The 27,421-nt window shown below is 54.4% G+C and overlaps 1 protein-coding gene across 3 annotated transcripts in view; it reads right to left on the minus strand.

Annotated features, from left to right (window-relative positions):
- Positions 1 to 2,851: 2,851 nt before the first annotated feature.
- USP36 (ubiquitin specific peptidase 36) overlaps positions 2,852 to 27,421 on the minus strand; it is a 32,513-nt gene continuing 7,943 nt past the window's right edge. For all 3 annotated transcript variants that reach the window (XM_070389196.1, XM_070389198.1, XM_070389197.1), the window contains 17 exons: positions 25,210 to 25,320; positions 23,985 to 24,087; positions 21,721 to 21,788; positions 21,200 to 21,270; positions 20,479 to 20,561; positions 18,878 to 18,989; positions 16,553 to 16,693; positions 15,705 to 15,805; positions 14,677 to 14,812; positions 11,718 to 12,353; positions 11,037 to 11,167; positions 8,629 to 9,219; positions 8,012 to 8,205; positions 6,385 to 6,486; positions 5,639 to 5,754; positions 5,175 to 5,326; positions 2,852 to 4,968 (listed from right to left, as the gene is read on the minus strand). In XM_070389196.1, coding sequence (XP_070245297.1) covers positions 5,195 to 5,326; positions 5,639 to 5,754; positions 6,385 to 6,486; positions 8,012 to 8,205; positions 8,629 to 9,219; positions 11,037 to 11,167; positions 11,718 to 12,353; positions 14,677 to 14,812; positions 15,705 to 15,805; positions 16,553 to 16,693; positions 18,878 to 18,989; positions 20,479 to 20,561; positions 21,200 to 21,270; positions 21,721 to 21,788; positions 23,985 to 24,087; positions 25,210 to 25,320 — 2,828 coding nt within the window. In that variant the 3' untranslated portion in view covers positions 2,852 to 4,968; positions 5,175 to 5,194. The remainder of the gene's footprint in view (positions 4,969 to 5,174; positions 5,327 to 5,638; positions 5,755 to 6,384; positions 6,487 to 8,011; positions 8,206 to 8,628; positions 9,220 to 11,036; positions 11,168 to 11,717; positions 12,354 to 14,676; positions 14,813 to 15,704; positions 15,806 to 16,552; positions 16,694 to 18,877; positions 18,990 to 20,478; positions 20,562 to 21,199; positions 21,271 to 21,720; positions 21,789 to 23,984; positions 24,088 to 25,209; positions 25,321 to 27,421) is intronic.

Raw genomic sequence — 27,421 nt, forward strand, 5'->3', positions numbered from 1 at the left:
ATGCCAATGCCCAAGCCTCACCCTCAAGAGTCTCCTTTCCGGCACATTCATTGTCAATTAAATTAGTATTAAATAATTCTCCCAGGTGATTTTGCTGCTCCGTGAGTGTTGGAACCACTATGTTAGAAGGGGAATAGATCACAAGGGGAGGGAAAGCAGCTGGTTTCAGTTTTGGGTTCCTCGTGTTTCGCTGTTTTACTTTGGAGTGGGATGAAAATCATTTGCAAAAGGGGCACACAGGCAGTTGAGAGGGGACAAATATGCGGTAACTGCAGAAGGGATGGGAGAGCGGGGCTGTCTAAAGACAGAGCCTAACGGAGCATGGCTACCAGCTTCTGCAGCCGGATGGTCCTCCCCAACAGAAGCAGTTGGTCCTGAGGGAGTGGGGAAGGAAGGAGCAGCACGTGGCTGGGACTGGACCAAGCAGGGTGTGTGCAGCAGGGGCCCCTCCAGGCCTGTGTGTGCCTGCTAAGTTGCTTCAGTCGTGTCCATCTCTTTGCGACCCTGTGGACTGTAGCCTGCCAGGCTCCTCTGTCCATGGGATTCTCCAGGCAGGAATACTGGAGTGGGTTGCCATGCCCTCCTCCAGGGGATCTTCCCAACCCAGGAATCAAACACGTGTGATTGTGGGTTCAAGGGAAGGAGCCGGTGCAGGTGACTAGCCACAAGGTCCCAAAGGCCAAGAAGGAATCACGTTGCTGAGCTCCCACCAGGTGTCACGTGACACATCCTCAGGCTGCCCCCCGGTGGGGGGAGAGGATTCCCAGAAGCTCATTTCTCCCAGAACCTCGTTTCACCCAGGTCCTGTCTATACCGAGGCTGTCCATGCTACCAAGACTGGGCAGGATTCACACCCAGGCCTTCCCCACCCCATCACACTGGCCAGCCTTTCACTGCTCACTCCTGACTCCCGAGGTTAGGACACACTTCTAATGGATGCCTGCCTAGTTCCCCAGGTGTTCAGATAACTGTGCTTTTTTCTTAATTGGGTCACGTCCTTCTCATACCTGTGGTTCTCCCCATTTCCTGTTCTGATAGCATGCTAACACTGCAGGCTTGTCTGTATCATGGCCCCGGAACCTGTCACCCACCTGCCTCTCTGGTACGATGGTGCCCTACCACTCGACTTCCCAAGCCAGTGGTCTTCCCCTGGCCCTGAACTTTCCACATTTGTTACCTCTGCTCTCGATTCCAAGTGCCCAGGTGGCCCCACCTGTTTAGTTACTGCCATGTCACAGTTCCAGACAGGAGCACTTCTTGGCCAGCCTGTTGGACTGGTCATTCTCGCCCGTCTTCTACACCCCCACCCCCTGGCCGGCACACACACTGTCGTCTGGCTCGGGTGTGTAAAGAGTGAATCAGACCTTGTATTCTCTTGCTGAAAATACCACAGGCACTCACCAGAGCCTGAAAGACACACTAAGGCTGGAGGGACGAAGTTCCTGCTGAAGTTATCAAATGACAAATAGCCTGGGCTTCCGCTTTGTCACCTGACCATGTCAGTCAAGGAAGCCTGGCTGGCTGGAGCCTGCTCACCAGCCAAGGATCCGTTCACAGCGTCCCCTAGTCTCTGAGGCCACATCTGGTAGAGCTGGGCCTCCTCCTGGTTCCCACTGGAGACAGCAGCTCTGAGCTTGAGACCACAGGCTGACGGGGGAAACTTGGCTGTGTTTGTCTTCCATGCACGCAGAACCACAATATGGATAGAGCTATAGTCTTGCTTGTATGACCCATGCCCAGATTTGTGGTGGATCAACTCCAGCTGCTGCCCAGCCCGTGATGTGCAGCCTTTGGACAAAAGCTCGGCTGGTCAGACAGGCCTGTGAGCTGTAATCTGTCCCCCCAAACTCTCGCCCACCTGCCGACCACCCCCTCTGGTTTGGGTCCGGTTGATGCCTCGCTTCACCTCTTCCTTTGCTGTCATTTTGAGCCATCTGGCCATACCCCCACAGTGACCAGGGTAGAGTCCTGCGTCTGAGGGCATCCCTGAAGGAAAGGAAGGGGTGAGGAGCTGTGGGGCTTGGCTACCAAAACCCACCCACCGGAAACCTGCCCCTACCCTGGACTATCACCCACTCACTGGTGCTGCCCTTGCCACCTGTAACCTCCCAATCACAGGGGGCTCTACAGGGTCCTGGGCCCCTCCGGGCCATGCACCAACTTCCAGGACACGTCCAATCAGCCAGACATGATCTTCCTGCTCTTGTTAGGCCCAGCCTGACCAGACCAGCAATGTCCATGTGGGCCACTGAATTCCAGTGCATGCAGGAACCAAGCCTTCCTTACCAGGGCCTCCAGCACGTGGCTGAGGCAGCAGCTGGGCACGTCCAGGGCTGAAGGTGACCTGACTACATCATTGTACCCAGGCCAGGCTGGGAGCGGGGGCAGTGTCCCCAAACTGGAGGCCTGCGTTACCCTTTACAGCTGTCAGAAAAACTCAGTTTGGTAAAACCTATGAGGTCTCCCTCATCTTTACCTGCAGAAATCCAAACATTTGGTTACAAAAATTTTCAAACAGACCTCAGTGGAATGATACTGTTTCCGTGTTTCAATCTGATGCTCATTGAAAATCATCCACAAAGCTCAGGGGGCCACTTCAAAGGATTCTTGCCTTCTTAAATTCGGATAAGTGTATGTATAACATTAAGACATTCAGATAAACCTCTTTATTCCTAATTAAATAGGAATGTGCTCTAAGCTTTCCTGCACAGACTGCCCGAAGTGCCTGGTTCCCACTCACGGACAGGTGACAGAAAGCACCCAAGGCTGACCTCACATGTGAACGGGGCCAGCAGACTGAAGTATGGGTGGGAGGAAACCAAAAAAGCCAAAGGGAAAAGACAGAGGCAGGTCCCACAAAAACTCGTTATTTTATTGCACTGAGATCTTGGCAACATCTGTGGCCCCCTCGGTCCCTGGCCATGAGCTGCGGGCTCATCGCACACGGGGGGCCTCAGTATAACCAGGGCCCCCAGCGGAGAGGCAGGGAGAGGCCTGGGACCACCAGGAGAGGTGCCCCCTTCACAAACATAAAGTTAAATTAAACCCACATTCTCAGTCAACAAGTGTCACCCTAAAAGCTTCAGTTCTTCACCTTGATGTGTACGCACCCAGGATCTGGGCTCGCATTCTGGGCCGCTCCTTTCCCTCTCAGTTTGGCTGATGCTTCTCCTTGAAAGGGGAGGACTCGCCTAGCTAACAGTGATAAACGCTGTGGAGTCAGGCCAGTGCTCATCACTGCCTGGGAGAAAACGGGTGATGTTTTCCTCAGAAAAAGGCATTGTAATTATATAGTGGAGAGAGGAAGAGACTGATTTGGAGAAGAGGGAGAGAAAAAAAAGGAGATAAATTTTGTGCGAGCAGATAACAGAATTTTTCTTTTTCCAACTAACAAAACAGGACAAGAACGTGGTCGGGGAAACAGTTCACACAGGAATGAATGCTGACATCTTGAGATGGGGAGAAGAAAACCCTGCCCATGGAGGCACCTGCCTTCCCTCCTGACATGACAAATGACAGTCACAGGGCACTGGGGCGGGCCCCTCAGTTCTGAGCAGGCGTGGCTGACATGCAGGAGTCAGGCCTCCAGAAAAAGGCTCCCTGGCCAGTCCAAGCAGAGCTTGGTTCCCATCTGCTGGCGCCAGAGCAGCCCCAGCTCAGGCCATGGGGTATTATCCTCCCCACCTTTTAAGAGAGAAATACAAAACCAGGAAAAACAAAAACAACAACCCACATGAAAAAATTAATTTATCTCCCCGTATAAAAAATGTTTAACGCTTTTTCGATACCACCTGGGTCCCCCAGGTCCCAGAACAAAGGACAGAACGAAGGGCAAAGCTCAGTGAGGAGGAAAGCAGGGGCTGGATGTGTGCACTGGGGCTCAGGCCGAGGAGCTCCCCTGGAGCGCAGGACCAGGCCAGACGTTGAGCCACGCCCGCCAGAAGTGATCCCAAGAGGACATGTGCTGAGGGATAATCTTCAGACTTAACTTCTGTACCTTCTACCACTGGGACACCAGTCTTTTTTCTGGACAGTATCAGCTCACTGAGGATTTCCCGTATTTATTAAATTACATGTTTGCAGGCACAGCTTGAGCGGGATAAAAAAAAGGGATAGCGATCGTCTCCAGTTACACAATCATCTTCAATTCAAAAGCACTCACAAAATTGAGCAAACAAAGCCGGTATTTGTATATTAGGGAAAAGAGACATATTGCTAATGGAAGCCACAGGCCTGGTCAAAAATAAACGTTTTATATCAAGTAGTAAAATAAAAGGAGGAATCTACCCCAAGAACACCACCTCGGTAAGGACCCCGGGGTTACTGCAGCTTCAAGGGCTGGGGGCAGGAGGGGGAGGCCCAGCAAAGCCACCTCGGAGCAGTAGCAGCCTGAGCAGCAGATGTGCTGTCGCATCTTTTCAGCCCCCACCCCGCCCCACCTCAGCCGTCCGCTCTCCAGAGGAGGTCTAGGAGTTTCTTGAGATGGAGAGATGCATTGCCCTCCACCCCTGCCGCCCAACTCCAAAAGAAGGGAGAGGCTGCAGCGTGGGGCCAGCCTGGGGCTCTGACTTTCCGAGGATGGACTGGTAAGGCATACAGAGCCCCCGCGGGAGAAGTGGGAGCCGCACGATCCATGGAGAAGGGCAACCGGCCGCATGCTGTTGCCTCCGGAGCTCGAGGGCGCCCTGAAAGGCTCGGCTGCGTCCTCCCCGCCCTCCCCTGCGGCTCCAGGCTGGCCGCTGCCGGCCAGCATCACAGGGCGCCGGCCCCACCCCGCGTCCCCGTCGCTGTGCTGCCCCTGCTCCGTGCGTCACCACGCGGTCTGTCACAGTGCACGTCGTGTTCACCTGGGCAGAAGCCCAGGGCCTCTGCGGGCCGTCCCCCCACCGACAGGCCAGCGAGTCCACGGCAAGCGGCTCTTCTGTCCAGACAGACCGTCCGCGGGGAGGGATGCCGTGCCTCTGGAGGCTGTGGGAGCAGAGAACATGGCTCCTGATGGAGACAGATGAGACCCTGAGGGTCCCACCACCATCCCTGAAGTGTGCGTCCCACACAGGCCACGACATGTGACTCAGAGGGAGCCCAGAAACACAGCACACACACCACACTCCACACACGTGTGTAAACACACCCCACCCCGCCCCGCCCCCACTGCCACATGCACACAAACTGACCTATCTTGACAGCAGCACATTCAGCGGCGATAGCTCAGACTGGAAGCCTTAGCTGGGTGAGTCACAGACCAAAAATTCCGTCTACTCTGAAGTTTTTGGAAGGCGTTGAAGTTTCTTTTCTTCTCTCTCTTGAATTTTTTCAATTTCTTCTCCTATGTCAAGAATCACAGTGTCACAATTCCCACAAAGGCCTCCCCCAGGTCCTGGTGGCTCCTTCCGAGTGCTTACTGCACACCAGCTAGAGTCTCAACGTGTGACCTAAACAGATTTGTCCTCCACGTGGGCCTCGGGAGGTGTCCTCATGACCCCAACTTCACTGATGGCAGAGCAGGAGCAACTGCAGGACGGAAACCCTGCACCCGGCCACGTGCTCCCAGGCAGCCAGGCTCCAGCCTCGCCCTCGGCCACTTCAAACCGCCCTGAAAACCCAAGTCCCCCCTGCCAGGTGCCACCACGCGTCACACCTTCCCTCGGTCGAACTCTTCGTCCCAGTCGTCAATGACCGTGGCCGTGCGGGCCAGCCTGCTGTCCTGAATGGCGTCCTGACTGACGGCCGACACCGCGCCGTCCCACGTCAAAACTGCAAAGCAGACACGTGCGTCAGGACCTGGGTGGGCTCCCAGCTGCCCTGGCGATTTACTTCAAGGGTGAAGTTTACATACGAGGCTGGTCTGCTCCTAACGATTCACCGTTTTTGAGGGCTACCTTCTGGTGAAAATGGACACACAGAAGGAAAAGGAAGAGGGACAGGGTGGTCTCTGGTTTGCAGGACAGTCAATGATTCTGTCACACGAGCGAACACTGTTAACTCTACCACCGATCCTCCAAGTTTAGTTTTTATAAACCCCTGCTCTCATTTGAGAGACAAAGATCTTGTGTTCTCCAAGTCCAAATTAGAAAAATAATGTTCTAAATGAGAACGTACAGCACACGAGCCAGACGAGCCATCCCTGCCACAGCCATCCCCGCCCCGAGACACACACTCATCCTCTCCCCGCTCCCAGAGCCCAGGGGGAAGCTGTTCTGGATCCTTCCACAGACTAACCCCAACTGCAGGGTTCTTGACCTGCATGCAATGGCTTTCTTTTCCTGTCTTCAGAGCCAAGCAATCTCTGTGCACAAGGCTCAAAATTGCAGGCCTGCTTCAGGCCTCTTTATCTCCTACAGAAGCCAATAGCAGAAAAACAGAAGTCAGGTCTCAAAACAGTACCTTTTCTCCCATAAGCTTTATCAGATGAATATTTGAGCAATTCTTGGACCACATCGGATTCTCTCTCTCTGTCCCAGGATGCAAGTGGAGCCGGTCCCAGCCCTGCAATCAGAGGAACAGTTTACATACATTTAAATCACCAAGAAAATGACCACACACCTTTTATTTACAACAGCACTGCAAAACTTACTAATCACAAATTACTGAAAGAATGTGTAAAAGCAAGCTCTTTCTGCCCGCCTGTGGCAAGAGAATTAATGATTTCTCTTCCTCGCCTGTAGGGAACCAGCAGAAACATGGAGCGGAGGGAACTGGAGGGACGAGGTGCCTCTCTCCACCGCCACCACCGCCACCGCAGCTTGGTGGGGCAGCTCCCGTCTGCCGGACCTGTCCTCAGAGAGCCTGGCCAGCAAGAAAGGACATCTGCACAGATAGTACTGACTGCCCCTCATCATGGCTCTAGAGATGCCATCTGAGCTAGCCCTGGCCTCTACCCTGACCCTCAACCAACTCCAACCGCCTGAATGGACTGGCCGTCCTAAACACAAGCCTCACCTCGTCTCTCCGGGCTGCCAACTTGGCAGTGACCTTGTGTCCTTCAGGCTCAGTGCTTTGAGCAGGAGAGCTCCACTGTCCACCCCCAGCCTGTTCCCACCAGCCCCACTGGCTGCTCCTCAGCACAGCTCGGGCCCAGTGGTAACGTGGAGCCATGGACGACTGCAGCTCTAGCCAATTCTCGGCCACTGACGCCCGTCTCCACCTTGGGACTGTGAGCGGGCACACACGGCACTGGGCCTCCCTGCAGCCCCAGCACCCCAGCCTGGCCAGCGGGCTCACAAAGCAATGCCGTGGTCTGGTGGCGGCCACTCTCTGCCGCCTCTTCTCCAATTATGCTCTGGCTGCCTGCTGCAGCCACTCCTCACTGCCTAGCAGTTAGCACTTTGCTATGTAATTATCAAAACCCTACATTCATTCATGGCTGCGTTTCTCTGGAGTCCGATACAAACTCCAGGTCAATCCCCAGGGTGGTTGTGCCCCCAAAGAACTAACACAACAGCTGATGCCCTGAGATCTGGGCCCCTTCCAGAGGAGCTGAGGACCTTCTCCTCCCTCATGTAACAGACACACTCCACCAGGAGAGCCCAGTGAGTCCCACCAGCCAGAAAGAAAGACAGAAGACAAAACACGAATGAGCTGCTTGGTGGGGGCCTCAGCTTAGGCAGACCCACAGCACACGGAACCCCAAATGCAAGAGGCCACACGATCGTCAGACAGGCTCACAACTGAGAGAGGCAGAGGGAAGTGAGCTTCTGAACTCAATGCTCCATGTTCAAGTGGCAAAGGACAACATCAAGCTGGACGGCCAGGAATCATTCCAGTGGGAAGGTCCAGAAGGGAACAGCCCTGAATCAGAAGAAACGCTGGGCTCACGAACGTGCTGACATTTACGTGTGTCCTGCATTCTCCTGTGGGGCAGATCCTGCTGAATGATCAGCCAGGTGAGGAGGCCCAGTGGGCAGACGGCTCGCACCAGGGCAGAGGGCTCCCCAGTGAACTGCATCTGCCTCTGGACACACACGGCAGGCTGGCTCCTACCCTTAGCGCCCCCTCCTCGTCCCATGCACACCTGTGGGGCCCCTGGGAGCCTGGCCATTCACAGCTGGCAGGGGGCTGCACCCAGGGACAGCGGGGCCCCTCTGGCCCTCGGGCTCCTTCTCTTCTACTTCTTGTCGTGGCTCTTGCTTCTTTTTTTTCTTTTTCTTTTTCCTCGGTGACGTTGCAACAGTCTCTGGCTGGACGACGTCCGAGGGCACGCAGCTCCTGGGAAGTCAGACTGGACAGTCAGCTCCGAGCAAACCGAAGCCCAGACACCTCGAGAACTCTGCTGGCATGTGCCCAGCCCTGCAGAAGAGCCCCGGGAGACACCACCCGAACCCAACGAAGACAGACTGCACCAGTGATCCACGGCCACAGCCCAGGAGAGCACACGAGCGCATTTTTAATCCTCACTGAGGCAAGTCCTACTGGACAACAGGACCCCAGCCCAGCCCTGCCCGGGTCACGTGAGACCTCCCAGCACACATGGTACTGGACAGATCGGGGACATGCCTCCACTCGCCAAACCCCGGGACAACATGGTCATATCCCAGAGGTCCGGGCACCTGTATTTCCAGACAGCACCCACCCAGAGCAGACTGTGTGTGAGTGAGTGGAGGTACAGGGCCCCTGGCTCCCCGCTCTCACCCATGCCAAGGTGGGTCCCCGGGGAGGCAGTCTTCTTCGTCACAGCTCTCCAGTCCCTTTCTCCTCCTCTTCCTGCTGCTCACATGGGGGCCATTGGTCATGCATCCCACTGGCCAACTGTTCTCCAGGCGCTGGCCACTCCCTGGCTGCTGTCTGCCTTCTTCCTCCGATCTGTCTGCCGGTGGCTCCGCCCGGCCCTCCTTCCTGCGTTCAGGGCTCCAGGGCGGCCCTGGTGTCTGCTCGTCCTGCAGGGGGGTGGCGTCCACGTCCCCCATGTGCTTCCTCTTCCTCTTCCTCCTCTTCCCGGGCTGGGCCGCTACGGCCGTGCAGGTCTCCGAGACACGGCCCCCCACTTTCACGCGAGTCTTCTTCCTCTTTTTACAAAGGCTCTGGAGGGGCTCACTGGCCTCTGGCAGCTGGTGTAGCGGGGCCCGGAAGGCCCCATTGACCTGAGGCAGGGGTGCAGAGGTGGGCGAGCAGCTCTGTGGGTCTGATGTCCCAAGAGGATGGGGGCTGCTGGACAGTGATGGGGGACAGGGGCCGAAGGGGGGCTTCAGATGGCTGGAGGGTCTGGGAGCAGGCGAGACAGCCCTGTAGGGAGAGGCAGGCAGTGAGGACAGGCTGAGTTCTCCGCCCTGCCTTCCTTCGGCCCCCCTCCCTCTCAAGTAAGGATCTTCAATGATTTTCCCCTGTAAACCTCAGATATGTACATGTTTCAGAGAAGTTAGAAAACACAGGCTAACAAGCAAATTCAAACCTCAAGATCAAAGTTCATAAAAATCACTACATATCTCGGTTTCTTGTCACCAGTTAGTCCAAGGTACTTTTACAAACTCGTGTTTTAACCTTTCAATACAAATGTGTTCAGAGGAAAGCTCCACCCAGCAATAAACGTCCAGCCTCCACAAGCATCACGTGTCTGAGTACAGGCAGCTGAGTCTTACAAGAAAGGCAGATACAAGCCTACCTGTCTTTTACTATTACCTTCCTAGGATTTTCCTCTGAAACCTGGGGTTAATGAAGATCAGGGAGACAGACTTTCCAGCCAGCTATACAGCAAGACAAGCAAGGGGCAGGACCGGACGGGCGAGACTCGTGGCTCTCCTTTCTGTCGAATGTGTGTGTCGCTAACTGTGTCTGTGTGTGTGCTTAGTAGCTAAGTCACGTCCGACTCTTCTGCGACCCCGTGGACTGTAGCCCGCCAGGTTCCTCTGTCCATGGGATTTCCCAGGCCAGCATACTGGAGTGGACTGCCACTTCCTTCTCCAGGGGATCTTCCTGACCCAGGGATCAAACCCGGGTCCCCTACTGGCAGGCCGACTCTTCACCACTGAGCTATCTGGGAAGCCCTTCTGTCAACTATGCATGCACCCATGGAAAAGTCAATTTTCCACCCTGAGCCACAATTTTCTCATCTGTGGATGAATGACAATAATGCCCACCTCCAAGGGTTATTAATTAAACAGAACTGTCTCATCACTGTCTAAATCAGAACAAACTCTGATGGTCACACAAATTGCATTACTAGGTCACGTTACTCTGCACTTTGGAAATTAAAAAAAAAAGTTGTACGTCAAAGAAACACAGAAAAAAATACCAAATATATGTCGTGAACATTTAAGGACATTCCAAGTCCAAAACCCCTGTGCCAGCAGTGAGAGTAGGAGGAGGGGGGCTGGGGGAAGGGATCAGTGGGCCCCGAGCGCAGGGCCTCGAATGAGGGGGGCAGGGAGGGCATGATGGCGCCATGTAAACGCTGAACCCGTCCAAAGCACCTCGTGGCTTTGCCTCGTCTTCCTTCTTTCCTCCCTCCCTCCACAGCTGTCAAAGGCCTTAGAAGTCTCTCACTCCTCAGACAGCCATTTATCAGTAACTCTGGGCCTTCTGCCCTCGACACCTGAAGGGACTCAAGCGTTCCGGTGCAGAGCGGGCCAGGAGGCGACAGCCCACGCCTCTGGAGGGCCATCTCCCCAGGATGCTGAAAAGCCCCACGGAGCCACGTCCGCTGCAGCAGCCCCCAGAGCCCACTGGGAGTGCCCTGAGGGCCAGGGCAACAGACCCCACCTTGCCCCAAGATAAGCCCTGGAGCGCTGCTGGGAGACACAACCTGCATACAGGACTCTGAGCTCACACGGCGTCTGTCCAGACACCCACCACCCCCGCAACGCCAGCCGTCCACTCTGGGGTCCTGTCTCGGCACTGGGGACCCCCAGCCACATCAGTTCACAGCACACCCATCACCAAGGGCATGTGGCAGACAGACGGGAGATGAAGACAGAGTCAAAAAGGCCAGGACCGCAGAGACCAAGCTGCCTGTGCCCCGCGGAAGCCCCTCGGGCAGGAGGAGACAGGGGACACTGGTAGACCTCTGCGCCGGCGCTACGGGGAGGAGCGGCTGCCCTGCTTACCGTATTGCACGGACAGGCCAGGGGGCGGCGACGATGGGGTGAGTGGGTTTCCGGGGGTAGGTGAGGTCGGAGGATGGAGAGAGGGCAGGTGGACGGAGGTCATTGCCGGTTGCCCTCCGCAGGGTGCTGGCCTGCAGTTATTGACATAAATAAAAACTTGGTGGTCTAAAAAAGGTTGCCGTGAGTGAGGAGGAAAATAAAAATAAAAGTAAAAAAAAAGAAAAGAAAAGAAAAAAGAGCCCAGAAGGGAGGATGAGAGGACAGGAGAACAAAAAAAGGGAGCGTGAGGGGTGGGGGGGCATGATAGAAGAAGAATCAGAAGTGTTTTTGGTTAGAAACAAAAAGGAAAAAAGGAAGGAAGTTTAAACAGAAACTTCAGTACGACAATTACATCATCGCGTCAGGCTGCACACAGAGGTGCCGGTCAGCTGGTGTCCCCTGTGCTGAGCTCCGGCCAGGGCCCATCCCCGAGCTCCCTTAGGACGTCTGTCCACAGAAGCGGAGGCCCGGCCCCCAGCCTCATCTGATCACACTACTGCTGCCCCCGCACAGGCCAGGACAGCCCTCCAACGCTGGCAGACGCCCTCAGCCGTTGTCCCACCGCCCTCCCCAAAGCTAAAAGCAGCCCTACTTCCTGGCTCCTACCAACACCCTTCGGGGTCGAGCTGCCCACACACCCACCTTCTTGGCAGAGAGGGCCAGCTTTTTGGCCGGAGGAGGAGACATGGTGTTGGCCGGCTCAGGGCTGGTGCCGCTCGGGACGGGGCACTTGGCCTTCTCCGGCTCGGCATCCTGTCGGGCCGGCAGCACCTTGGTGGGGCCGGCAGTGACGGAGTGGGTTCCCTGAGAATCTCCGAGGGGAGTGACTCCGCTCTGGGGGGCCTGCGGGGGCCTGCTGGTGGGGTGCTCAGGGCTGGAGCCCCCCCTCTCAGGGGTGGGGCCCTCGTCGCCCGCCTGGGGCCCAAGCCCATTGGGCGTCCCCGCAGCTGGGGCCCGGAGTGAGGTAGAGACAGCGGCCCGGCCGTCCCAGGAGCCTGGCCTGCGACCCTCGCTCCTGCTGCCTCCCGGTGCGCTGGCACTGGGTGGAGTGGAGAAGTGCTGCAGGGACGCTGGCTTCTTGACTTTCTTTCCAGGCTCATCCAGAATGGCTGGCGCGTGGGTGGGTGTTCTGCAGACTTTGGGGGAAGGGGACGCCAGGGGGGGCTTGGCAGGAGCATATCCATTCGGAGACTTCAGGCCCAACACAGAGCCGTTCCTGGCAATGGGTACTCCAAGTTCTTCGGGGGTCTGTGGCTTCTTCGTCACAGGGTCTGGTCTCTAAGAGAGGAGCAAAGCAAAGGATGTGATCAAAGCCAGAGGGAGCTGGGCCGGCCCCTACGAGGAGGCAGCAGGCGGGAGCTCTGGAGGAGCCACTCCAAACAAATTGACATGGGCACATGATACAGATGTCGCTGCTGCTTTTCAGCAATTCCTGAGTTCTGCACAAGTGGACGCATCTCCATAAGCATCTCGACTATGAAAGCAGGACGTTTTCATCAGGATTTGAGTTATACAAAAATAGTACAACGAGAAAGAATTTACCAAGTTCCATCACCTAAACACAACCTTGATTGATATGCTGGTGTCCTTCCCTGTGGGCTTCTCTGCCAACACAGGGGCGCCTCAGTTTTAACCATGTGCCGTATCACTTAAATACTCAGGCCCTCAACAAAGGTCTTAATGTTTGACTAGCAGACAGCTTGGAGAAGGCAATGGCACCCCACTCCAGTACTCTTGCCTGGAAAATCCCATGGACGGAGGAGCCTGGTGGGCTGCAGTCCATGGGGTCGCACAGAGTCAGATACGACTGAAGCGACTTCACTTTCACTTTTCACTTTCACGCACTGGAGAAGGAAATGGCAACCCACTCCAGTGTTCTTGCCTGGAGAATCCCAGGGATGGGGTCGCACAGAGTCGGACACTACGGAAGCGACTTAGCAGCAGCAGACAGCTCACTGTGTGAAGAGCTTATAAACTAGACTAGCTCCAGGTAGCCTTGAAATGACCAGCCGGGTGCTAAGTGCCCCATCCTTCTCCGTAGCACCTTTACACCCAGGTCTATACCACCCACACCCTGAAACGCTCCCCAGGGCCTGCACCGGGGCTACTCACCGTGACCGGTCACCTCCCCCTCCCAACAGGTCAAGGTCCTACGCTTCGTAACTACTTGTCAATGAAAAATCAAAAAACAATCTTCTCCTGTATTTAGTACTCCATACTCATTTTTTTTAAGAAATAGAATGACTAGACTATTAATATTTCCACAAATTAGGATGCATATTGCCACACTGAATTTACTATCCTCTTACCAGCAATGAGGTTTTCCCAAAACGTTTGCTAAATTCATACTACTTTGAATCATTAAGCACCCATATCCTTTGCACAGGCCACAGAGTGACTTGAAGTCACTGAAGTCATTTTTTATCTCTTTATTAATTTTCCTCCTAAAGGGAATACACCCTCCCACTGTGCTACACAACCTGTTCAACTGTTGAGCGTTTAAGTCCCTGGGACCATACGATGTTATTTAAAGTAAAACGATTTCTGGGCAACCACAGTGTATTTGGAAAGCTGCTTTCGTAATGAAAACACACACTGTCAGTGGAGTGGCCTTGCTAACCCAGCCTAACCCAGGGTTACCCATGCTCACCCTCAGGCTCCCCTGCGCCCCTCGCTGTTTCTCTGAGCTGTGACTGAGGCGTCTGGCTTTCTTGCTCTGGCCAGAGTGACCATCACCCTTGCAACTGGGTCATAGCTCATCACTGCTGTGTCAATTCCAATGCTTCTATTTCAGCTTCTATTTTCTTCAACGTTGGCGGGGAAACAGATTTTCGTAAAAGACTAAAAACCCTGCAGGCTGTGGAGGCCGTTGACAGTCTGGGTTTGATCTGATCTTCAGACTGGGGTCACAGAAGCAGTCAACAGAGATGGTTGTTCTAGTTTTGAATTACGAATTATGTTGTAATAAAGGAAATTGCTATTTATCTTGGTAATAAAACTGAGTTTAACTTTTTCCAATACATACAAAAAAACCTTCAAGGGATATTCCTTAACTTTACCACATTAAGTTTCTTGTTCTCTCTCCCTGCATATACGTATCAACATATGTGTGTGTATGTACATATGTATTTTTCTAACCATTTGAATGAATTTTAGACAAGACGTCCTTTTACCTCCAAATACAGCAAGTATTTCTCAAAAGAAAGGATATTCTCTTACCACCACCATAGTAAAACTGCAACGGTTATACCCTGGTACAATCTACTCACATTTTCGATATTAAAGCGTGGGGATAAAGTATTTTTTCCCAGGTGCTTAAGGTGTGCTTGGGGGACCTGTCATTGTACTTATATAAGGCAGCTGGGAGCTAAGTCTTGATCTGCTGAGTCGCGTCTTCTCTTCACTGTTCCCTCTTCCTTACCAGCATCGGCCCTGTAACCCTCTTCAGAAAGAACATGGAACAAAGCAGGACCGCGTCTGTGCCTCCTTCAACTGGGCCAAGCACCCCGGCACACAGAGGTGGGGGTGGTGCTCCATGACACCCCAAGAGGCACAGGCGGCAAGAACAGCAGGGTTTACATCGATCCTATTAAACAAGTACCTTTCCGGTCATTGGAGAGGCCGCGGTTCCGTTGCTGACATTCTTCCGGACATGGTCCGGAACCACGCCGGGGCGGCTGGAAAGGGAGGCAGTCCTGGAGATGGAGCCCTCGGGACTCTTCTTAGAGCCTGGAATCCTGTCAAAGGGACAGAAGGAGGCAGGGACTGCCTTACTGAAGCTGCAGAGGCTTGACCCAAAGTGAGCGAGAGAAGGAATCAGAATACCAAAGTCAAGTTGGTAAATACCAAAGTCAAAATACCCCCAAGTCAGTACAATTTCATGGGGGGGCAAGCAGGGAGTTCCCTGGTGGCCCAGTGGTTAAGATTCCAGGCTTTCACAGCCATGGCCTGGGTTCAATCCCTGGTCTGGGAACTGAGTCCCTCAAGCCGAGTGGCACGGCCCCCCCCCAAAAAAAGCAGTGGGGACCAAGCAAAGGCAGACCACGAGAACTTACTACATAGCTCTGGATTCCGCTCAATATGAGCAGAGAGCCAATTACGCGAGAGCTCTTCCAAAACTAGACTCTCAGTTTATCAACGCCATCCCGAAGCAGCAGAGCACTGCCCTTCGCCTCGTTCTCATCCTCCGGGTGGCGACCACCAGTCCCAGAAAGAAAAACCTCCCGAGGCCTCCACCCTCTGATGGCCCACTTCCCTGCCCACCACGACCACTCCCCGCAAAGAGGACACGGTGGGGTGAGCCGATATCTAGATGGAGCACAGCTATTCGGGGGCAATAATGTAAAATGCCAGACGGCCTTCCCATTTATGTGCCGAGTCACTTCCATGTGGGGCAGACGGACTGCACTCAGTCCGACCTTCCCTCGGGCTCTGACTCAGCAGCCAGGCAGACGTGGTCTAAGCGTCCTTCCCGGTGGCCGCACTCTGTTACCCCTGACTGGCCGGAGGACAGCTGTATGTCCTTCAGATTTCTCGGTTACTTTCACGCAGGAAAAGGCCAAGGAGGCCTGTCAGGTCAAACGTGGCGTGTGGGCTCTGGGGGAAAGGGGTGGGGTGGGAGTCGGTTACCGCAGGTAGAAGAGGACGTAGGCCTGCTGGTTCAGAACCACCTTGATGTTGCTGGCGTGGACCAAGGAGTCGTTCATCTGGTACCACTGTCCATTGCTTGCCTGAACCAGCAGAGGGTGAGGACGAAAACCAATGGTCAACACTTCTGTGAGGCTTACTTTTAACAAGCGAAGGACAAGCCTTTTAACTGCCACATATATCCGAGTTTGAGTTAGCAAATGCTGCTGCTCAGTCGCCTAGTCAGGTCTGACTCCTGGTGGGCCCGGGGACAGCAGCACGCCAGGCTTCCCTGTCCTTCCCTGTTCCCCGGAGTTTGTTCCAACTTATGCCCATAAAGCTGGTGATGCTGTCTTTCCCAGCATCAAGGTCTTTTCCAATGATTTCACATGAAAATACCAAATAGCTACCTCTGAATATGCCCCCACAAGTGTGCTGGAGACCCCCCCTTCCTTCCTGGCACCCCCAAAGATGCAAGCTTTCCCTCCTGAAGGCTCTTTTCGAAGGTCTGCTTGGCAAAGCCTCTCCCACCAACATCTGGCCTTCTGAGACTTCTTCAGGGGTCTAAGAACAGAGTACCGAAAGCAGCCCCCTCGTGTCTCACTGCTAGGCGGTCAAAAGTGGGGCCGATCCGAGTGGGACAGGTCAGAAGGATGCCTTTGTGCTCCATGAAGAAGCAGCAATAGGACCTGGACGTAACACAAAGCAGGGCCACTTCCCAGAGTATAATGAGGGCCCACCTGGAGGTGTGCAAACAGGCACTGCCAACCTGCCTCTCCTCACCCCCCGGCCAGGAGGCAGCGCATACACCACCCCTGCGGCAGCCAGATGCCGACACCGGAGCCACTGACCTTCACGTAGCAGTAATAGTGCCCGGCGTGGCAGCTGTAGCCCGAGTGGACGAGGACAGCGTACAGCCCATACATGACAGGCTCGCCACTGCTCTGGGACATGTACGGGCGGATGTTCAGGAACTCTGGGTAGCCCACATCCTGTTGGAAGAGCCAAGGAACAGGAAATTACAATTCATCAGTGAGAGTAAGGGTCAACTCGCCCTCCCAATCAGTGGGTCTTGAACTATGTGGGGCGACAGGCATGCAAGGCTGAGGCAGGAGCCTCCTCTGGTCAGTGATTTAAAAAGAAAGCAGAAAACACATCCTTTTTAAGGGAGTTTCTCTGAGAAACTCTTACTTTATTGTCCTGTCAAGCGATTTACGGTCTCCTGTCTTGGCCGTACGCCCAGACTGGTTCTCTTGCTACCTGGGTCCCACGTGCAGAAGGAGGAGAGCTGTTAGTTCTCCCTCCCGCCCCCAAGCAGAAGACTTTGAGGGGAGGGCAGGGGACAGGGCAGGGACCCAGGGCTTCAGAAAAACAGGCTGACCCCATATGGGCAATTGCAACAGCAGATTAAAATTTTAATGGATCAGAACAAAGGTCATGCCAAAGTTTATTTCAGGAATGAACAATCTTTTGTAAGCAAATACTATCAGAAGTGAGCCTTGAACGACAAGGGTATAATGTACTGCGATTACTGCCTGTGCTCATATGGACTTTTTTAAAAACCGAGGCACAATTTATGTGGAATGAAACAGGTAGCTCTTTGAGGAGCTTACAGTCTGCTGAGTTCTGACCCGTCTCCATTGATGGTAACCCACGCTCCATTCTAGAGACAGACACGGACCCAGAAAATCCTCTCTCCAGTGAATGCCCCCATCCTGCCTGTTCCGAGCCCACAGCCAGTGGTTAGTGCTGCCTGTTCCTGGGATTCGCAGTAACAGTCGGTACCTGTTTGTGTTTGGCTTCTTTAGATCAACAGAATGTCATGCTATTCATCAACATGTCTTTTCTCATCTACTGACAATCTCAGAAATCTTAAAGGCAAACACACCCAGTAGGCTCAGGAGCCCCAGTCCAGTCTTGCCGGACACAGGGCCAAAATCAAACAGACCAGTGTCTCTCAAACTGTGTTCTAACAGCAAACTGGTTCCAGGAGGTGTTATGGAGAAACGTGAGCTCCTCTGGGCAGAAGCAATGAGACCTCGTTTAGCACTGATCATCTCCCCGATTTCCTAGAGCCTCGCATGGCGAAGTGCAATGTGAACACGTGAGTGTCAGTAAAATGGAGGAATGAGTGACTCCCTCAATAACTGAGTCTAAGAAACTCTTCATAATAAATTCCCCTGGGAGATTCAAAATGCAACACAGCTTAATAAAGGCTCTGAGAAGGCCTGCGATCAAAAACAACTGTTTTAGGGGCTTCCCTGGTGGCTCAGTGGTAAAGAATCTGCCTGCCAATGCAGGGGACATGGCTCAATCCCTGCTCTGGGAAGATTCCCATGCCACGGAGCAACTAAGCCCATGTGCCCCACCTACTGAGCCTGTGCTCTAGAGCCCAAGAACCTCAACTACTGAGCCCACGTGCCGCAACTTGTGAAGCCCAAGAGAAGCCACTGCAATGAGAAGTCCGAGCACCGCAACCAAAGAGTAGCCCCTACTCCCTGCAACTAGAGAAAAGCCCAAGCAGCCGTAAGACTCAGCTTAGCCAAAATAAACAAAACAAACAAAAAAAAGAATTATTTTAATGTTGGGTGGCGTTTCCCAAGCTCAGCTGAACACAGAATATCTTTCAGGGTACCATGCAACCATCCTGCAGAACAGCAGTTTGGGAAATGCTGACCTAAACAAGCCCCTACCACCACCAGTGAGGACACTGAAGCTGAGACAAGCACCTTGCCCGAAATTACACAGCTAGGCTCCACCAACTGAGAACAGGTCTTCAGAGCCTTATAAAACAAGGCACCATCTACTACACCAGCACTCTGCAGAAGCTTTTTCCTCTACACGCCACAGAGAAGCGCAGCATGGAGCTGCACCTGCTCTGGGGCAAACACGACGTGGGAGATGGGAGCTACAAAGAGCAGCCGTCATCACCTTGGTTCTTAAGGCCACCTGGACCCTCCATTGCAGCAACACCCCAAGCACAAGCAGAGTCTGGGGGGAAAAAAGACATTCTTAAACTTGACTGCCTAACAATCGTTTAGGGATTTTTGCAGAAATGCAGGCTCCTGGGCCCTGGCTTCCAGAGACTTGAATCCACTCTCTCTGAAACAGAGCCTGGAATCTGAATTTTAAAAAGTGCCGACCATGAGGTCCAGGGCACTGGCTTGAGGGCTCACCTTGGTGATCTTCCCCCCACTGAAGTTGGCAAAGCGCTTGAGCGAGAGCGTCAGGACGTTGGATGTCCGGTGGATGGTGAACCGCTTGCTGGCTGGAACCTTCTTTTTGCATCTGCGAGGAAGGGGAGAGGAAGAGCTATTGGCCTGTGCTCTGAGGACTCCTGTCCTCACACAGGGTTAGCATCAGAACATCAGGACCTGCTTTTTAAAAAATTTTTATTTATTTGGCTGCATCGGGTCTTAGGGGCAGCAAGTGGGAGCTTTCGTTGTGGTGCAAGAATGATGCTCTGGTTGTGACACAAGGGCTTAGTTGCTCCCAGGCACGTGGGAACCTTAGTTCCCCGACCAGGGATGGAACCCCCGTCCCTTGCACTGCAAGGCAGATTCTTAACCACTGGACCAGGAAGTCTCCTGAGACCTGCTCTTTAACAAGGAGTCTTCTTGAATGAGAAGAAATAGTCGTGGTTGTCCTAGCTGCCACTCACGTGGCACTTAACTCTGCACCCCTAAAAATCAAATCAACGTCACTTACGGAAAGGAAAGCAACAACAGGACAAGGACTAGAAAAAAGGTGGACATTCTAACACAAAAACGAAGCACTTTTCCCACCGGGAGACTAAGTCAGATGCATGGAAAAATAACGGGGCCAACACAGGAAAAAACAAATTCAAGCAGATGTGGCCAAGAGATAAACAGGCAGGCAGGAAATCACCGAAAGCAAAGCCAGAAGAAGAGGAAATGAAGGGGGAGAAGAGAGAGGCTAAAGTGAACAGCGTCTAGAGCTAAGGGGCGTGAACTGAGAGGGACAAAAAGCAGGGTTCTGGCACAGAATCATAAACCTAAGAAAACACAGGGAGGGAAACCTTCTTTAGTGATTATGGCTTTTAATGACCTGGATATAAGGTAACATACCCATACCCTGAGACTAGACAACCCTAAAGAAAAGAAGGTTAGAGTCACGTCTGCTGAAATCAAAAAATGACCTGGATGTAAGGTAACACACCCACAGAGACTGAACAACCCTAAAGAGAAGAAGGTCAGAGTCATGTCTGCTGAAATGGAAAAGTCCCGAGGACCACTCAAGTCCAAACCGGAAGCTGCAGAGCATGGCTCATGGAGGCGGCAGGATGGCCTCCACATGCAATCACCCCACTTCTGGGCCTCAGTTCTTCTTCCTGTGGAATGGAGTAACAACAGGCCCTGCTTCACACGCGCGTGCACGTGAGCCCCTCAGAACAGAGAGCAGCCTGGGGTAAGTGCCACATGAGTGGCAGCTAGGACAGCCACAATTATTTCTTCATCTGTGCTGTTTCAAGGCTTTTAGTTTTAAGACATATTACACCACTCAAGACCGTGGACAGTGGTCAAGAGTTCCCTGGCGGTCCAGTGGTTATGACTCGGCGTTGTCATTGCCGTGGCCTGACTCAACCCCTACTCGGGGAACCGAGATGCCACAAGCCACGAGGCTTGGCCAGAGAGAGAACGTGGACGGCCGCCGCCTGCGGGGGCGAGGGAGGGATGGCACCTGGGTCAGGTTAGGTGACGTGTTTTACCTTGCAGGCTGGCTTGATCTTTTTGGCCACGATCAAACCGAAACTTACTTTGCACACATATAGGCATTCTCTCCGCTCAGGACATCTGGTTTCACAAAAAGTTCCAGAGCACGCACGATGTTTGCAGCTTGCTGAGAAGGACAGAAACAGGGAGTACAGTGAACAGCGGAAGAAAAAGGCTGACTCCAGAAACGCCAGGTGTAAGGTCTTTTTCACGCTGAGGCAGCAGATCACGGCACCTCACTTGCCTAAGAACTGGCCTGCTCGCTGCCGCCTTCTGGGAGTCAGAGCATCCCATCACAGGCAACAGGGAGCCAGGCTGCTACTCCTTCTCTGTGGACCGGGATCACAGCCCCAGGGGTTTATCACGGCCGCGTGGGTCTGATCCAAACCTCAAGCTGAGGTGAGCTCGGCTCCGGCCGCCTCAGAGAGGGGACAGAGGAAGGCCGCTCGGAATTGTGCGCCCTCTGTGTGGAAGCTCCCCGCACCACGCAGGCCTCCCTGCTCAAGCCCTGCACGTGGTGGGGTCGCTATTCACATCTGAGGGCACAAACTGTCTTTTTTTTAACCCCTTTTTTTTCGGAGAAAGAAAAAAAGGAACACAGAGGAAGATGGCTAAGACAAAACACACAAGAATGGAGGATTCCAAGTATCTCTTTCCTGATCTACCTGGATCACATGCCCTGATCGGTTTTCCTGTTTTGGGTTTTCTGCCCACTGGCCTCCCCATCCTAATGTAAATGAACATCGATCAGCATGAGGTGTGTACCCGGATTTCCAGCGCCACATCCAAGTAGGGGTCGTAGGTGTCTGAGACGCTCTTGCACATGGAGCACTTCACTGCGAGAGAACAAGGGAATGGTGGGGTGGGTGCAGGGCCCCGGGCCACCACCCCCAGGTCGCCCAGGTTTTCAAGTCTGAGAACTGGAGGCACACTCCCAGCTCCCCAGCTCCCCAAGATCCTGGGACAGGAAGTGCTCAGGAGGAGAGGAGGGCAAATCCTGAGATGCCTGGCTGGCCTGGCCAGGGGCACTCACCCCCACCCCAAGGGCAGCAGCCACGTCTGATTAACTACAGAGTCCAAGGAAGAGCAACACCAGCGTGTCTACAGACTCTGGACTCTTTGCTCCTCCAAACCCCTTCCCAGGAAGGCTGTAGGCAGGGCTGTGGGGCACAGACCAGGCTGGAGGCCTCGGGGGCCTGGCGGGTCAGCCTGGGCACTGACACGAAGCGTTTCGGGTTAATACTCTAACCCCGGCCAGAAGGGACACAGGACGTTTCTCCACTTACCCCGAGATCGGAGGTAGCCTCCAAAAATCTGATGGACCAGGGTTGTAGCCTGCGTCTGACGATCCAACCTGGAGAAAGGCCACGGCCTTCAGGTGGAGGACAAGGGGCCGAGAAACAGGCGGGCACCCCACCAGGCCCCATCCCATCACCTACTCAGCGGCAGCTCCGCCTGGAGATCTCCCCTAGAGCAGCCACCTCCCGTAGGACGCCCTCCTGCCCTCTCAGCAGGCGGCCTCACCTCCCACTGGGAGCAAGAGGCCCGATGAGCCTGCAGGCCAACCCTGCCTCAGTGCTCCCTGCTCCCGCTCCAGCTCTGCCCTCAGTCCCGCGTGGGCACCACACTTTCTGGAGGCTGCACGCGTGCTGCTAATCCTGCTCCTCTCTCCGTAGGCGGCCCCTTCCCGCCTCCTGCAGAGCGAGCCAGGGCGCCCTGGTCTCAGCCTCCCATCCAGGCCACGTGACTGTTTATGGCTGTGCTGCCCACACATGGGCAGCTGGCCAAGGAGTACAGCCCAGAACACACGGGGCCAACACTGGGCCAGCAGACTTCTGCTCTGCAAAACTAGGAAACGAAAAGCAACTGCCATCGTCTGTCACCAGCACTCATCAGAGGAGGGACATCATCGGTCCAAAGATCGGCAAGGACATAACTTCAGACACACCCAGACCCTCTGGGTGGGATGCCCCCCAAGACAACAGGATCCGTCAGGACAGGAGCCCGGAGGACCACACAGGGACATACTCTCAGCCCAGCCGGGATGCAGGGATAGCGCAGACATTCAACTACCCAGAAGCAGGACAGCAGAGCCAGACCAAGAAGCTATCTGAGACGCTGCCACTGAGCGTTCCACCCGAGACTGAGGTGGGGAGGAAACGGGAGGAACTACGGACCGAGGCCTGTGCGGCACCTCCCCTGAGGGGAGGCTCCTGGGAGTCCTGGCAGCTGGACGTGCTCCCCGGGGGCAGCAAGGGCGACAGGCTCCTTGCGGGGAGGGGGAGGCAGGGCAAGGGGAAAAAGGAGCGTCCTGAACAAGAAGCAAACAAACAAAAGATACCAAGGCCACACCCCTTCTAAGTCCGGATAAGAGCCACCTACCCCCAGCGTGCGCTTCACTGCGCGGCCAGAAGGGGGAGCCCGAAGTAAGAACCAGGCCACTCGCCAAATCCTCATTAGTATCTGAAAGTTAGGGGGCTGCCAGTACAAAATAAGAACCAGCCCCTGGGGGCAGTGCCAAAACCCTGGGGTGAACTGAAGACCCCAAACGAGCGCATGGGGAGATGGAAGACCACTGTGAACAAGCCTTAAAACCAACATGACCAAAAGGAGAGAAAGTTCACTCAACTCGGAAAAGAAATGAGGATTGAACTTCGAGGTGCCCGTGGGGGAGGGACTGAGGGGCACGGGAAAGGGGAGAGCGGGGAGGCTGTGTGTGTGTGAGTGTGGCAGGGACAGCTGAGATGCGAGACCACCAACAGCCCAACACCCAGAAAGGGAACCGTACGATCAAATACATAAACCAGAATACAAGAAACACTCCCAGGAATTAAAGGGAAAAGGGACCTCTAACACCAGCAAAAGCAATGCCAGCTTGTTTTCCCGAGGGGAGGGTTACTTCCCAGCCAGGGCGAGGTCACCGAAGACAGACGGCTTCACCGGGAGACACGTCAGGTTCAACTCCATCAGTCTCATCCTCCGAAACAGAGGTTTCCCATCCTCACAGCTACAACTCAACTTAACCTTCCTGAAGGGCGTTCCAGACATGACTCCTCAGCCATACTTCAGAGTCCAGCACTCAGTTCCATTCCAAGCCCAGGCAGCAGCACTTCCTGCCTGCTTTCTCTCAACTGAACCCACAAACCCAGGAATGATACAAAAACATTCTTGCAGCAGCTGTTTCACAAAAGGGAACACTGGTCTATGCACCCAAATTTGGGCGGAGCGAACCTCAAAAATCATCATCTCCTTACCCTTGAGTTTTCCTGCAGACTTTCAAGTTCTTGCCTAAAGGTTACACTTCCCACTGCCCCATCCTCGGGACTGAAATGACAAGGCAGTTTTAAAAAGATGGGGAGAGCCCCTGTCAGTAGAAGGTCCCTGGAGAGATCTATTAGAGCATGTCCCTCTGCAAGCTGCTGGGAGAGACGCCGCCACCTGACCTGCAGCAGGAGAGGCCCTTTCTGGGGAAGCGGTGGGTCCGCTGTGGATGCTCAGGGGCCCAGTGTGGACGTCCACAGAGGCAGCATGGGGGGAGGGCAGCACGTACTTGGCACAGCCGCTCAGGCAGGCCTTCTGCATGGCGTCGATGGTATACCGCAGAAACTCATGTGCATCCTCCTGGTTCCCAAAGCGGAAGTGCCGGGCGATCTCTAAGGAGGGAAGGAAGACGCGTCAGGCCAGCTGAGAAGAGCCCCCGCCTTCTCTTCGCATGTCCCATTCCCGCTGGTCTTGTGGCCATCTCTTAGCGGACCCAGGACTAAACCCAAGTGAGGAAATGGAGCCCTGCGTGACGCCCTACGTCCCAGGCACCTCCCTGATGGCAGTTATCTTCCCAGTGAGACCCTCTACAGGTAACAGAAAGCACAAATGGACACCAAGCAGTAAGGATATGAGCTCCGCTAATTAATTAAGCTGGCTTTTCAGGAGCCAATACAGACCATGGCAGATCACCACCATGTCGGCCCAATACAACACACACAGGCTTCAAAAAGCCAATGGGTGGGCCTCCCTGGTGGTCCAGTGGTTAGAAATCTGCCAACACAGGGGACACAGGTTCAATCCCTGGTCCAGAAAGACCCCACGTACCATGGGCAACTAAGCCCATGCACCGCAGCAACCGAGCCCGAGTGCAGAGCCTGCAGGCCCCAACCACAGCGGCGCGTGTGCCCCAGAGCCTGGCTCAGCAACGAGAAGCCACTCCAAGGAGAAGCCCACACGCCGCAGAGCCTGCAGGTCCCAGCTACGGCGGCGCGTGCGCCCCAGAGCCCGGCTCAGCAACGAGAAGCCACTCCAAGGAGAAGCCCACATGCCACAACCAGAGAGTAGCTCCCACTTGCCACAACTTGAGAAAACCTGCGAGCGGCAACGAAGACCCAGTGCAGCCCAATAAATACATAAATACGTGAAATAAAACAACAGCAACAAAACTAAGGACCCACCTCTGCCAAGCAAAACAGAAGCCTGACTTTCACAACACATGGACCCTGGCTCCTCAGATGCTGAGAAAAGGTCTCGCAGCACTTCCTCACCTAGCTCCCCGCCCGAAACACACAGCCCCTGGCCTGGCCAACCCGCAGGATCCTGGGGGAAGGGGCCGGGGTGGGGGTCGCCACTGGCTGACATGGACTGCCCCATGTCCATCCAACCCCAGGGCCGGCTTTAGTCTGCTCCACTCTGTGCACGAGGCCTCCAGGCTCGAGCCCACTCCCGCCTCCTGCCCTCCGCCAGCACCCCTGGCAATGCCGCCCTCCCCAGGAGGAAGCCGCTCTTACTTCGCAGGTCCCGGATGAAGGACACGGGCTTGATGGCGTTGCCACTGTTGGCGAAGGCCTGGATGATGTGGTTCTGCATGACGCACAGCATGCAGAAGCTGCCCTGGTGACCTGCGGGCGTGGACACGCGGTCACGGTAGGGCCCTGGGAGTTCCCAGGAGAGCTGACGACACAGCCTCCTGGCTGGCAGAAAGCAGAGCCCCCCAGCCCGCCCAAGCCCTGCAAGGCTGGTGGCACCTGGGAACCCATCTCTCCGTGAGACCCAGCCCACGGAGTGTGAGCTGCCAAGCTCGGTTTAGAACGTGTCCTCTGACCTGCAAATCGCATCACATGGTCAATGACAGAGAACATTTCGGGCTTCCCGACAGACACCCCCTTCACTCGCTCTTCACCGTGGAACCTCTGCTCTGCTGCCCCCAGGAGACATCTGGGCTCAGCCAGCTCCGGGGAGACCCCAGGCACCTGCTCCCTCCCAGTCTACCTGCCCGACTCTGCGGCTCTGCTGCCCCAGGGGACACCTACATGGAGGCGGGACCAGTTGTTGCTGACCAGATGGTGCCCCCTAGGCTGGGCCAGCCCCCTGCTGGGATAAACTATTTGTTCCCCCAGGCATTAGGCTAGACAGTGCTATACTTCTGTGCGTGTGTGTGCTCAGTCGTGTCTGACTCTTTGTGACCCCCTGGACTGTACGTAGCCCACTCCTCCGTCCACGGGATTTCCCAGTCAAGAATACTGAAGTGGGTGGCCATTTCTTCTTCCAGAGGCTCTTCCTGGCTCAGGGAGTGAACCTGCGTCTCTTCCGTCTCCTGCACTGGCAGGCAGATCCTAGCTATGCTTCTAATTATGAACTATCTTAAATACAAAGAGAAGAGCAAAGACGACACCCCATTTTAGGTGATTTGTAAGGCAAGCGCAGGTGTGACAGCTGAACTCCCCTCTCAGCCTCTCACACCCCCGCGCCCCACGTCCTCCGTCTGTCCCTTGACCTCTGGCAGCAGGGACTGCTGACAGGTCAGCGCTGTTCCCAGTCATGGATTCACCCTACTCCACACGTGGCACTCACCAGTGCACTGCAGCTGCACGTTTAAGCTCGCTTTCTATGAACTGTACCAAGCTGCCTTTTAGCCCTCCCTCCAGACCGCAGTCCACCCACACAGTCCCCTACTCACTCACGTCAACCCCTCCCTCTTCCTACAGTCACAACGCTGGGGTGAATGGTCCCGTACCCACCTCCTGTATGCCTGAGGGTTTCTCTAAGGTACACACCTACAAGATACACTTCTGGGTCCAAAGGCAAGCACATCCCTAGTTCTTCAAGATACTGTAACCTCAAATATAGTGCATGTCCTTCCCAAACAGATCCGACCAGGGATCAAACCTGGGCCCTTGGCACTGAAAGCTCAGAATCCTAACCACTGGACTGACGAGGAATTCCCCCCAATTTCCAATCTGTCTATGACTTCTGCTGCAGGAACATCATTTTCAACCAAGGAGAGCGTCACTCCCTCCTGTCTCCTGCGTCACTGCTCTGGCCGGGACCAGCACATCAAACATCAAACACAAGCGCGCAGAGCAGCCCTCCTTGCTTCTCTCCTTACTTTAAAAATGTACTTCTGGTATTTTCCTAATTGGAATGTTTTGTAGTTTTTGCAAGACACCTTTTATAAACATTAGTAAAAATTCTTTCTGTTGCTACTGTGCTGAGTTTTCTTTTAATCATAATTTTTTTGGGGGGACATCTATTTCCAAGTGCCCTTTCTCTCTTAATCTATTAAGTGACAGCAACTAAGGTAGCAAAACTAACAGTCACGTACATAGAACCTGAGGCTTCCCTGGCGGCTCAGACGTTAAAGAATCTGCCTGCAACGCGGAAGACTGGGGTTCGATCCCTGGGTTGGAAAGGTCCCCTGGAAAAGGAAATGGGCTATCTGCTCTAGTATTCTTGCTTGGAGAATCCCGTGGACAGAGGAGCCTGGCAGGTTACAGTCCATGAGGTCGCAGAGAGTTGGACACGAGTGAGACACTAACACTTTCATGTAGAACTTACTGTGTGCCAAGGGCTATTCTAAGCACTGTATGTGATTCACTGAAGTTTTATAAAAACACTACGAAGGCGATATTATTATTAGTTTGCAGATGGGGGACCAGTCAGGTGACTTCCAAGGACACAGCCACTGGGTGGCAGAGCCAGGACGTAAGCCAGGCCGGCCGG

Source organism: Bos mutus, chromosome 19, assembly GCF_027580195.1.
Source record: "Bos mutus isolate GX-2022 chromosome 19, NWIPB_WYAK_1.1, whole genome shotgun sequence".
Lineage (NCBI taxonomy): Eukaryota > Metazoa > Chordata > Mammalia > Artiodactyla > Bovidae > Bos > Bos mutus.